This window comes from Carettochelys insculpta, chromosome 5 (assembly GCF_033958435.1).
Source record: "Carettochelys insculpta isolate YL-2023 chromosome 5, ASM3395843v1, whole genome shotgun sequence".
Taxonomy (NCBI): domain Eukaryota; kingdom Metazoa; phylum Chordata; order Testudines; family Carettochelyidae; genus Carettochelys; species Carettochelys insculpta.
The window spans coordinates 21,739,413-21,753,139 of NC_134141.1; the positions used below are offsets into that span (position 1 = coordinate 21,739,413).

Here is a 13,727-nt window from a genome sequence, read left to right on the forward strand (position 1 = left end):
TGCTTTGGCAGAATTTATTGGTTGACAAATCTATACTGATTGTTAATTATCACATTATTGTCTTCCAATGTTTGCAAATTGATTCCTTAATCATTCTTTTCAGTATCTGTTTGTGTGCGAAAGTTAAGCTAACTCGTCTTTTAAAAAGGGAAGTAAATTCAGCTTGAGAAATTATAAATGGGCAAATACAGAGCTGTTTTCCAGTCTTCTGGAATCTCTCTGATTGTCTGTGATTTTTCAAAGATAAATTGCTAGTGACTCAGATAGCTCCCTGGTCGGCTGTTCGAGTATTCTAGAGTGCTTTTCACCAGTCCCCGGTGATGTGGAGACATCTAATTTGTCTAAGTAATTTGGAACATTTTCCCCTCTATTTTAGCTTCTAATCTTATCTCATTTTCACTGGCATTCATTATGCCAGATGTCCAACTACCACCAACCTGCTTCATGAAAACTGAAACAAAGAAATCATTAGCAACCTCTGCCATTTCCACATATTCTGTTATTATTCCCACCTCTGATTGAATAAAGGTCTTACCCTGTCTTTGGTCTTCCTCTTGTTTCTAATGTACTGGTAAAATGTAAAATTGGTAAAATTACTCTTTATGTTCTCTGTTAATATGATCTAGTTTTTGTGCCTTGGCCTTTCTAATTTTGCCCCTACCTACTTGTGTTATTCGTTTATATTCATTGGCTACGTCTACACTTACATTCCTCTTTTGAAAGAGGAATGCAAATGAGGGAAATTGAAAATGCAAATGAGGCACTGATTTACATAACTTGTGCTTCGTTTGCGTAATCCCTTTTTGGAAGAGATCCTTTCGAAAGAAAAAAATCAATGTAGACAGAGCTCTTTCGAAAATAAACCCCATCTTCAAAAGAGCCCTCCTTTCTATTTTGTTTCGGAAAGAATGGTTCTTTCAAAGACAGGGTTTATTTTCAAAAGATCCCCATCTACACTTTTTTTTCCTTTTGAAAGAAGCTCTTTTGAAAAGAGAATATTCAAATGAGGCACCACATATGTAAATCTGCACCTAATATGCATTTTCAGTTTCCCTCATTTTTATGCCTCTTTCGAAAGTGCAATGCTAGTGAAGACAAGCCATCCTGTGTAATTTGACTTAGTTGCCACTTCTTGTAGGACTCTTTTTTGAGTGTAAGATCATTGAAATTCTCCTGGTTAAGCCAAGGTGGTGTGTTGCCATATTGCCATGTTTCCTGTTCAGGAGAACAGTTTGCTCTTGGGCCTGTAATAAAGTCTCATTGTAAAGTTACCATCTCTCTTGAACTGTTCTTCCCCTTAGAGTGGCTTTTGATGGGATCTTACCTATCACTGCTGGAATTTGCTAAAATCTACCTTTTAGAAGTTATTATACAACCAGAAAAATAGAGAGCGTTGTACTTACAAAATACTACCCCAGGAATGATACCGAACACATACTAGAATAGCTATGTAAAGATTGATTCATTCTTCTTGGATTCAACATTGATATGAATTGTGCATCTGATTTTGTAATAAAAAGAAAAAAGTACACCCATATTTAAGTGTTACACAGATTTGGAAAAGGTGGGAATCTGATCTGAACTTTCTTGGTTAGGCCTGTCTTTGAAGGTAATAAATTCCATTTTGAACAATTCAAGAGAAAGTGGTTATGACTAAATAATGGTGTTACTGTCAGAGTTTTCAGCTTGGCACTACAAATCCTTCATCTATTTTTTAAGAAAAATAATAATTTTGAATACGTTTAATGCTAAAATTATAGGGCCAAATTCTGTCTTGGAATATGGATATTTCTCTGAGGTCATTGGAACGTCATGTCTTTTAGAGGTTGTAGCTACCTTTGTCATTTTTGACAACATAATTCTATTTTGGTTTCTTGTGTCAAAGTCAGACTCAGGACTCACAAATTTGTCAGACCGCTCTGTTTATTAGGAAAGCTGCTCTGCTAATGCACCCAGAAAATGTGAGTGCCATACAGGGCTCAAACCCCTTGATTTATACAGGTGAAAGAAAGCAAAATTAACAAGATTACAAAAGGGGAGCAGGACTCACATGTTTCCCATGAGACTGGTCATGTATCTTCATTTCCATATCAAGCCTCAGCAATCTCCTGTCCATATCTCCCTGGTTATCTCAATTACTTTCTGTCTAACACCTAGGGTGCGTCTACACTAGCCGGCTACTTCGAAGTCGCCTGCACAACGTTGAAATAGAATGCGATGTGTCTACATGCGCTGTGTGCTCTTTCAATGTTGAAATTGATGTTAGGTGGCGAGGTGTCGAAATCGCTATTCCCATCTGAAGATGGGAATAGCGCCCTACTTCGACATTGAACGTCGAAGTAGGGTGTGTGTAGACGATCCGTGTCCCACTACTTCAAAATAGCGGGGTCCTCCATGGCAGCCATCAGCTGAGGGGTTGAGAGATGCTCTGTCCAGCCCCTGTGGGGCTCTGTGGTCACCGTGTGCAGCAGCCCTTAGGCCGGGGCTTCTGGCTGCTGCTGCTGCTTCTGCTTCTGCTGCAGCTGGGGGTCCATGCTGCGTGCACAGGGTCTGCAACTGGTTGTTGGCTCTGTGGATCTCGTGCTGTGCAGGCCGAGTGTGTCTGGGAGGGGCCCTTTAAGGGAGTGGTCTCGGGCTTTGCTGGTCCCTTATTTTGACGGGGAGCACTTTTGTGTGTGGACACTCCGCATTTCTTTCTGGGGCGGCTCCTTTCGATTTTCTCCATCGCTGCTTTGACGTTGAACGTTGATGGCACCAGCCCTGGAGGACATGTAGATGATATGCATCGAAGTAGCCTATTTCGATGTCCTTACTTCGAAATAGGCTACTTTGATGTAGTGTGCTAGTGTAGCTGTAGCCCTAATGTTCCTTTTTCTGTTATCCCAGACACACCTGGCTCCACTCTGATCCATCCTGCATACCTACAAACAACATTAACATAATCTCTTTCCTGTTCTTGAATTTATACTATTATTACAGTATAATTCATCTCTCTCTCTTATAATATAATTCTTTCTACTTTCACACTTGTAAATTTTGTTTTCTATTAGATATGTTATACAGTTTTAAATAACTGGTTGATAGAAAATATCATTATTAAAGTCATGGGGTACTATTCAAAATGTCCAGTAGAGCAGTTTTATCTGATATGCTATTTTCTTTCTTTGTATTTTTAGAGCCACCTAATTCTCTGGATCTTAATGGTTCTCATCCCAGGAGAATAAAGCTCACAGCTCCAAACATCAACCTTTCTTTGGACCGAAGTGAAGGGTCTGTCCTTTCTGATGATAATCTGGATACACCAGATGAAATTGACATCAATGTAGATGACCTTGATACACCCGATGAAGCAGATTCTTTTGAATACACTGGAAATGGTAATGAATTAGATTGGAAAGGTAAAAGACAATATGCAGAAATAAAGTATGACTTTTTCCTCATTGTTTTAGGTGGACCCAGGTCTGTCTCACATGTGTCAACCTTTACGCTATGTAAATTAATCTAACACTTCAGCTTTGAGGCATGTTTACCAAATAGTTCCATTTTATGTTCATAAAAATCTGAGTCTTTCCTATGGAAAATAACTAGTGGTCACTGTTACTTTAGGGTCACACAGAGAAATAGCCCTGATTGATTAGCTGATTATCATCGATGTAAGAACAGCTAGCAATAGAAATGCAGAGGTTCAGACTCTTCCTAGCATTACCATAAGATCTCTCCTGTGAAAAGTCCCTCTTTGGTTTGGAGCACATCTCAGAACTAACCAGTTCTATGACAGACAGTACTGGGTTAGTTGCAGTTATAGGTATGACTACTTTGATTTTCACTTACAGGTATGAGTACTTTGCTTTTCAGTATGTTATGTTGATAGCATATATTTGCAGTTTTGAAAATGTGATCTTAAGTCTCTGTGCTAACGTTATTCATTCATTTCCAGATTTCTCCTTCTCAGTGAATATCTTTGTTTCAGAATATTTTTCTATTATATACAAGATGAGTCTCACTTTGCTATTTTTTGTCCATGTGTACCCATGAGGCCAGAACCTATGAATGAACCAATGCTTCTCATTACACACTGTTCCATTTTCGTTTACATGTTCAATGACTTTTTTTTCTCTCCATATTTTTTTATTGTGTTACTAGAGACAGAAGCAAGACTTTGAATAATTGCCAGGATCACTCTTATTTAGTGGGGAGAGGTGGGGATGCAATACTCTATCTGAGTATTTGTGTGAAAAGCTCAGATATGAGTCATTAATGTGTTTCAGCCTCTCAACACCTCTGCGAGGTAGGGAATTATCCCCATTTTACAGAGGAGGAATTGAGGTGGAAGGAAGATTAAGTAACTTGCCCAAGGTCAAACTGGAAATCTGTAGTTAAGCTAAGAATTGAATGCCCATCTGCTAAGACTTCATCCTTACTAATTTTTGGTACAAACCCTCTTTTTCATGCCTTTTTAAAAATAAAGGTCACATCATAAAAGCATCAAAGGTCTTTGTTCTTAGAGACAAAGGGATAATTTCAGTGAGGGATACTCTGGCACCTACCAGGAATGGAAGGTACAGGATCAGCACTGTTCCAAAAGAACATGTCACTAACAGGGAGTGGCCAGGGCAGAAGGGGAAGTGTTGAATCAGTGCACTGTCTAAGCACCTGTGCTGACGGAGATCCTGTTGCGCTCCAGGCAGAAATTGAGCCATCCTTCCCCTGAGGTCAGGTCAAACAGTGCTCCAATGCGGTTATCCCCATATGGTGCAGTGTGCCAGACGACTGCGGGGTAAAGTGATTTACCCCTTCCTGTACCAGTGGGAATTAATCTGGCATGAATCATGTTATGAAGCACTGTATATTTTATTACACTGGAAGCTTATTGAGCATTTAAATTGTTTTCAGTTATGCTTTAATCAAACACTGGATCTTGGAGTCAATTGGACAACTACATACTTAAGCCCATGCTTAGGTGTTCACTGATCACAGCCTTAATTGTCTATGATGGGCTTAACCAGCTGGTTGTGGTGTCTGCATTAGAATGTAGAGTTCCAGTGAATTCAGATTTCTTTGATTACATTAAAGCAAGCTGGATTTTGTATTGGACATTGGACATTATTTGGATCCAGTATTTGGACTGCAAGTTTTATAATAAAATATCAATTAATGTTGATCTCTATTTCCATGTTACAGAAAATGCTGCAAAACAATACACAGTTAATTAAACATGTGCACCTGTACTCCCAGTCCTCCAAAGAGAAACATGGTACAGTGAAAATCATTATGGGGCATATTACTGGATTAAAAAAAAAGTCTCCCTGTTACATAATTTCTGTGAACACCCGGGCAAATTTTCATAGTTATTACATAAGGAGACACAGAGATTTTTGTTCTGTTCATGTAAGTCGAGATATGTCCGAATAAAAGCCAGTTCAGATTTTGAAATTTACCAGAACAAAGTTACTGTGCATGTGGTGTTGATCAGCAGAACAATGAAGGCCAGCAGTGAAACTTAACGTGCATCGCTATGAATCTGTTATTATTACTTATGTTACAGTATTGCCTAGAAGCAGCTACCATTTCTGGTGTCCCAATATGCTAGGCACAGCAGTTCCTACAATAACAAGTATATGGTCTAAATAAACAAGACAAAATGTGAGATAAAGGAAGTGGTAGTGTCCCTGTTTTATAGATGGGGGGGCTAAAGCACAAAGAAATGAAGTGGCTTGTCCAAGGTCAGATAAGTGTGCATATGGCAGAACCAAGTAACTGAACCATGATCAACTGAATCTAATTTTAGTGCCTTAACTCAGGTACTATTCTGTTGTTCATACTACTGATGTGAAACCATTTATAGCATTGCTTAATTCAACTGTTCTCATAGTGCAAGGGAAGTGGTTCTGGTGCTAATTCATTTTTGGTCCTTAATTGATCATATATGCAATGTGGTTGTTTGTGTAGATGAATAATAATTATAATTTGCTCCTATGTGGTTGTGACCACACATCCACAAACAGAGGACAAATTTTTAATACTTTTAAATTAAATTCTTCCTTGCATATAAATGTTCGGTTACCAGAGAGGACCTTGAACATTGAAAGTCTTTGGAATGATCATTTAAACATGCAAGGAACAGTAATGTCAGCTTATGTTATTGTTGAAGAGGCTATCACTGCGTACTCAGTCATCCAGAAGCATCTCTAGTGTCACCTCTGGTTAGAGGGCTGAGCTCTTTGTGGGCCAATGCGGTGAGTGATAATGAGCTACTAGATAGGTGAAATGTAAAAAATAAATAAAAAAACCCTACCCTGGTGTGTTCCCAAGAGGCAATGGTTTGTTTCCTTAATGGGTTCAGAGGCAATAAGCACACAAATTGGGTGAAGATTTAAAGATTTTATTTAGCAATTACTAAGCAAATATCAGAATCAGGTGCAATGCTTTCATCTCTTCTGCTGCCTGGAGCCCCCTGAAGAACAGCGGATGGACCCCAAATAGCTGGTACATAGCACCTCCCACAGGCAGGTGTATGCTGAGGTTCCCATGTTAAGAATATTTCCTGCACTTACATACTATTAGATCTATGTTACTCTGTTGCTATTAACCACACCTGTATTTTGAGAACCTGACAAGATTTGTTGATACGTTGCATGTTTCCCAGCTCAGGTGTTTAGCTTTGGCAGATAGGAAAATATTCAACATAGATAACGGTGTGAACATCCCAAATACTCCTGGCCTCCCGTACTAGGCGAACAACCTTGGGACCTGTACTAGAACTCGTTGAAAGAAAACAGGCATCTCTGAACTATATCATTTGTAGCAGCAGTTAACTCTTTGAGGGTAACATAATAGTGAGAAGCAAGAGGCAAAAATATGCACAAGTGGCTGTCTAGGGCATCCAGAGACCCGACAAGGAGGTCCAGGTGTGAAAAGGAAATGATTGCTGTACACCACCTGTGTCTCCTCGAAATTATAATTATCTTCTGCATTTCTACTACACTCCACCCCTTGGCGTACACAGTTCTTTCCTTTTTTGCCTTACTTTTGTGAACTTTACTAGACCAGAGCCTGGACCTTTGCATACAGTTGTTTAACCCTAACATTTAAGATACATACTAGCAAGAAAAATATGGCAACAATTATAAGCAATTGTACTACTAGATGCCATGCTAAGTTTAAGATTTTTGCAGAGCTGGGCTCCATTCTGAAAAGATACTTTACCAATCATGTGTAATAAGGTCTTTTACATGTTATATGACCCTAACCAGCTCTGCTTGTTTATGTTGGATTTTTTACGTCATTTCCTTATAGGCCAAACATATGCTAACAGTTGCAAATGGCCATACCTGTGAACTTTATTATACAGATAAAGAGGATGATTACAGACATGAAAGGAAACAAGTATGCTTAACCAACAAGAGAAAACAGGTTTGATTAGCAAAAGGCATACTTGATACATTAGTAGTTTTACACCAATTTGCAGTGTTGTTTACTATAACCTAAAGGGTTATACTTTGCTTGTGGGTGCATGTGTACAGCCTCCTGGTGATTGGCCCCTTATGGCATCATGCAGGGTCCTGGTTCTGCCAGGCAAGCTGTGGATGCTGTTACAAGCGTAGTCGTTGATGATGTGGCTGGAAGAACCGTTTCCCTCTGTAAACAGTTCAGGCACTACAACACCATTACTTATGTAAACAAGTTAATTTGGGAACTGGGTTTTAACTGTTTCCCATACCTTTTCCATTAGTTTGCCTGACAAGGTGCAGTTAAGGGAGGGTAGAGATGCTAGGCACCACATGCATTAGTCTAGGCAGCTGCTAGGCATTTTGGTTTGTGGAGCTGATACTGCATTGTTACTAGCAACCGACCAGGTAACACATGGCTGTGACAGAAAAGTGGCGAGCTGAAGCTTGAAAGCACTTTGGGCAGAATCTTATGCCAGCAGTATCTTACTTCTTTTTTTCCTGGGTCTAGCCTGACGTATTGCAAACCCATGCGTGTAGTCTTGTTCACTTAGCAATATAGACAATTTAACAATACTACCAATAAGATGAACACAAACAAAAAATACAAAAGCACTCTCCCTTGTGATGGTGGATCCACGATGTTTTAGGTTGTTCTTCAGTAAATGCCAGTTTTTCTATGGTTCTGAAAGACGAAAAGAACACTTTTCTACCCCTTTGGGGCGGGTGTCAGTGGGGAGGAAAGAGATTATTGCTTGGAACACTCCTTTGATTACAAATATGCTTAGTTTTCTTCAAACTCAACAAGCTACTCTGAATTTTCTCCAGACACTTCAGAGTTAATGACTTACTCTCTCCCTCTAATCACATGCTTGCTCCCTCAAGAATGAAAATTTTATTAGTTCAGATCTCACAATTTGAAGTATTATTTCAGGAATCTGACTTTCCCTTTGACTCTTATTACTTCCCTTATTCCTACTAATATGCCCTCAAGGCTCTCAGGCTATTGCTTTCTTTATCTATTGCCTGCCTGTGTGGGCCCAGTCCTGCTTTCATAATCAAAACGTTTCTTTCTTTAGACACTGGCTTTAACTCACTGCCAATATAGCAAGGAGAATGGGATCCTTAATTCCACACACATCCCTTTTATTGTGAGAGTTGTTTCCAATTACCAGTTAAAGAAGATCAGGGGCATTGCACCTTGTTACGGGTTACTCATGTTAAGGGCATACTCTTTTTTTCTTTTAGAAAGTTATGTTAAGTAATTCAGATTTAAGTTAAATTCTCTCTCTGCCTGGCTTATTTACAGACGCTCCTTTGGAAAAAGTACCCATTTGTCTTTTAGAATGACTGCAAAGAAACCGAGAACTTCTTTTTATAATATTTTCATAATGTTTAACTGCTTCATTTCCTTCAGACTGTGCACAGTTAGTTTATTTTTTCTTAGAAAAATAAAGTTGCTTGCTAATTTCCCAAAATGACACTTTAGCAGATATTACCATTTTAAATATTACTCCAGGGATTTGAGTCATTTTTGTTTGGACTTACTGTTTCCTTTTTTTGGCTACAGGAGCCATAGCAGGGGCTGCTGCATTTATTTTTTATAATCCAAAGTAAGCCACCAGGACTTTCCATTCTTTTAGAACTGGACAAATTTGGGCTACTGAGAGGGCTCTGTGTCTTAATGAGGAGCTCTTCCAATAGTAAATTAATCCTGGGCTACTCCCTCTCTTCCTGCCTCTGCTACAGCAGGTTTGTGATAGCTGAGGCTAACCTTCTAAGGCTGAGAGCAGTTGGCAGATGGGTATAAAACCCTTTCTCTAACTCGTATTTGACTCACCAGACCCCGACAGATTCCTGTGGTCCTGCTGGGCATAACACTTAGCAGGTGATTTTAAATACATTGTACTAATTATTTCTGTATCTGTCTCGGTTCTTCCAGCATTATTAAAATGGCAGTCTGTTGCTTGGCAGCAGCAGATGGCACACATACCCTTTTTTTGGTTAAAAGTTCTTAACAACTGTTTTTAATTAGTTAAAGGAGGAAAATGTTATCTGTTTGGAATGCTCGCTGCCCTGCCTGCAGGGTTAGAACTTTTTAAGCTGTGTTCCTCCGCGCTGTAAACCCTCCTTTTCTTCACATACACAGCGCAGTGCGCTTAGGAACAGACATTCAGCCTGACACACCCCCTTATTAGTCTTTTGCATGCTGAACGCCTCCAGCACTTTTTCAGGTACGTGTCAGACAGGTCTGGCCCATGTCACCCCTCGGAGCTGCATTCGTTGGACTGGACCCTGAATTTTCTTGGGATTGATTTCCCACTCTCAAGACCGCCCGTGCCCCAGTGCAGTAGTGAACCCTTGCTGTATCATCAATATACCAAGCAATGAACAAGTAAGGAAGGCACCCCTTGACAAAGCACCTTCAAGTGCCCCGTGCAAGAATGCCTGTGCTTCCACCACACCGTGGCTCCCCTGTGCTCTTTTAAGGGCTCCACGCAGGAGTACCCGCTGTTCCTTTAAGGCAGCAGTATCATCTGCCTGCTGCTCCAGTTGCTTTCTACTTGTCCCCACAAATTAGGGAGCGCGGTGAGAGGGGCCCATCCCATACCCATCACTGCTTTCAGCCCTCACTCTCTCCCCATGCCCAATGTCTGTAGACATTTGGACACTGCATTAAGCCTAGGGCCGCTGTTGTCTACCGTCTCAGATTCCCATGACACTAGAGGGGTCACCCGGTTCAAGAGTTAAGCCACCGTGCACCAGGCACTGGTGCTGGGCCACCCAGGGATGAGGCTCTGGCCAACAGTCTGCACTACATCCTCTGCAGATTGCTCCCCCACAAACAGGCATTGCCACCGCACCCTGCTTGCTATGCCACATATGTGTAGCCGTAATGGGCTTGGAGGCAATAAGCACACAAATTGGGTGAAGATTTAAAGATTTTATTAAGCAGTTACTAAGAAATTACTAAGTAAATATCAGAATCAGGTGCAATGTTATGTCCCTTCTGCAGCCTGGAACCCCCTGAAAGGCAGCGGATGGACCCCTAATGGCTGCTATGTAGCACGTCCCGCAGGCGGGTCTACACTGAGGTTCCAATGTTAAGAATATTTCCTGCACTTATATACTATTAGATCTATGTTACTCTGTTGTTACTAACCACACCTATCTTTTGAGAACCTGATGAGATTTGTTGCTACATTGCACATTTTCTAGGTCAGATGTTTAGCTTTGGCAGATATCAAAATGTTCAACATAGATAACGGTGTGAACATCCCAAACACTCCCGGCCTCCCATACCAGGCGAATAGCCTTGGGACCCATCCCAGAACTTTTTGAAATAAACAGTACACCTCTGAACCATATCATTTCTAGTGGCAGTTAATTCTTTGAGGGTAATATAATAGTGAGAAGCAAGAGGTGCAGATAAGCTCCAGTGGCTGACTGGGGCATCCAGAGGCCTGAGAAGGAGGTCCAGGTGTGAAAAGCAAATGATTGCTGTACACCACCTGTGTCTCCTTAAATTACAATTGTCTTTCACGTTTCCACTACACTTGGTTGTTGCAGAGAGGTTTTCAGAATTTGAATATAGTGAATGCTTCATGAAACCTATTTCTGAATGGCTGTGTCTACACTAGCCCAAATCTTCAAAATGACCATGCAAATGGCCATTTTAAAGATTACTAATGAGGTGCTGAAATGCATATTCAGCACCTCATTAGCATGCTGCCGGCAGCGGCTCTTTGAAATTGCCACGTTTCGCTGCTGCATAGCTCATCCAGACGGGGGTCCTTTTCAAAGGACCCTGCCAACTTCGAAATCTCCTTATTCCTGTCAGCAGATAGATGTGTGGTTTATTTCAACAAGTTCTGGCAATTTTGAAGAGCTGCGGCAGGCGGCATGCTAATGAGGCACTGAATATGCATTTCAGCGCCTCATTAGTAATCTTCAAAATGGCCATTTGCATGGCCATTTTGAAGGTTTGGGCTAGTGTAGACACGGCCATTCAGAAATAGGTTGTATGGCCATTTTGAAGATTTGGGCTAGTGTAGATGTAGCGTATCTAAGAGGGGAAAAGAGGGGAGGGAGAACAGCTAGATGCAAAATGGAAGCAAATACCAATGATTTCAATGGGAATTGTTCCCATTTACTCCAAGTCTGAATTTGGCCTCACTAATGTCACTTTCTAAATCATTTACTCACCAAATATGCGCCCTTTGCAAACTGCCATTAACTTAAACAGTTCAAGTTGTCCATTCCTGTTATTTCTTATACTCGGAGGGTTATGTCTTGGAATAGACTTGAAATGTCTCTGTGAGCTGGCAGGAACTCTGCTCAGGGAATTTATTCCTTTATTTAGATAAGCAAAACACAGCCTCAAGTTGATTTAAGTGCTGCATGTACTGCACATGAGAAAAATCCTTAGCATCAGAAAGATGACTGGCTGAGTAGGAAGAAAATGTTCTCTGGGAAATCATCTTTACAAAGCTGTGTAAGCAGTGGGAAAAACAGGGTCTGAATCGACATCTGATTTACCTCTATGGCTAATGAGAGCATCAACAAATTCTATGCCAGGTACCCCAATCTAAAGAGCAATACTCCAGAACCTTCTCAATATAGCTGAAGTTTGAGCTTGGAAGTTCAGGAAGGGGAATAGCCTTTATCCTTGTGGTACAGCACAAATGACCCACACAAGGCCAGTTTGTGCAAGTGGTAATTAATGACAGCTCCCTTGTCCCTGTTTTCCATTGCTATCAACTTACCAGGCAAGGGTATGTATGGTTGCCAACTCTCCAGAATTGTCCTGGATTCTACTGTCATGCAGTCCTGTTCAGTTGAAGCTGGCAATTGTAAGGGTATGGTGGGAGTGGATCTTACTGTTTGAGTATCTAAAGATAGACTTGATACTAGACCTAGATTTTGTATCCTGGAGAACTAGTCCTTTTCTTTTTCTGGACCATGAGATTAATCAAGTAATTTAAACATAGAAATGGGGACTGTTACAAAAAAGTGGTCACATTGGGGCACTGTGGGACACCTCCAGAAGGCCAAGAACCTAGAATTTCACAACACTGCATCTGCATTACCCTAAAGTCTACCATGCAAGATCAAATTTGGTCTTATTCCTTGTGAAAAGCAGGACTAAGGAAGTTGACCTCAGGAGCCCTTAACGTGGGCAGAACACAACTTGTGGCGTGAACTGATTGCTTAGAATACCAACCTAAGTCAGCTAAGTTTGATATAACATAGTCGTGTAGACCAGCCTTTGGTCAGTTGAAGCTGTTTTACCCTACACTGGTTTAGGAGCAGTACAGACAGCATTAAAACAATGAAGGCTGAAGTATTTCAGCTACTGTTCCCATTTCTGCCCTGTAGTAACCTGTGGCCTTTCAAACCCTAATGCTCTGAAGCCATTGCTTCTGGGAAGTTATGTCAGGAAGTGCAGGATAAATACTCAGGGGACATTACAGCTAAAGTTAATTGGAAAATGCTAACATGGTAACAGGCCAAAACTACAGTGGTTCAGTATATACCTGTGCCTGGCTAAAGTGGACTGAACATTGTGCTAAACCATTTATCTTCCTCAGCTCAGTTAGGAATGGTGCATTAACCAGAAGAGCAATATCAACAGAAAGACAAAATATAATTATATTTGGTGATTCAGCCAAACTAATTACATTCTTGGTGTTTTTATAAAGGGTTTAAAATCTTTGCTTCCGTTTTTTGCCAAACATCCTTGATAGCTATATTTAGTCATTTCACCTAACACTAAGCATGCTATTTATATGCATTTTGCATTGAAACAAAAATCTTCTGCTTCTCTGCCTTATCTGTCTTCAAGGCTGTTTCCTCTCTTTCTGATGTGGAGATGTTTGCTCAGACTGCCTGTTTATTCATATTGCGTGTTAATGTTAAAATGCTCCAGGAAGAATAATAGTGTAGTCAATAACTAGGGAAAGAAATTACGTAATTCCAGCTACAAGTGATGTTAATCTTTATTTAGCCAGACGCTAAACCTGGCAACCTGAGGTACACTTAGAGACACATTAGGAGCCCTGCTTTTCAGAAAGGATGTATATGTTTTGCTAATTACCTGACATACTTGCAGGAATAGTAGAAATCAATTTGATCCCTTGTTGCTTTGTTAATCTGTCTTTTGATTTAGAACAAAATCCTTTAGCATCTTTTGTCACTATGGAACACCCAAAATGCAGCAGAAATGCAATAACACTTCTGGGAGAAAGAAAACAGAGGGGTTGTGCTGAGAGATGCCAC

The 13,727-nt window shown here is 40.5% G+C and overlaps 1 protein-coding gene across 1 annotated transcript in view; it reads left to right on the forward strand.

Annotated features, from left to right (window-relative positions):
* Nucleotides 1-13,727, forward strand: part of PRUNE2 (prune homolog 2 with BCH domain) — a 207,672-nt gene that overhangs the window by 166,301 nt on the left and 27,644 nt on the right. Inside the window, exon 11 of the mRNA XM_074994743.1 lies at nt 3,177-3,398. Within this exon, the coding sequence (XP_074850844.1) occupies nt 3,177-3,398 (222 nt within the window). The remainder of the gene's footprint in view (nt 1-3,176; nt 3,399-13,727) is intronic.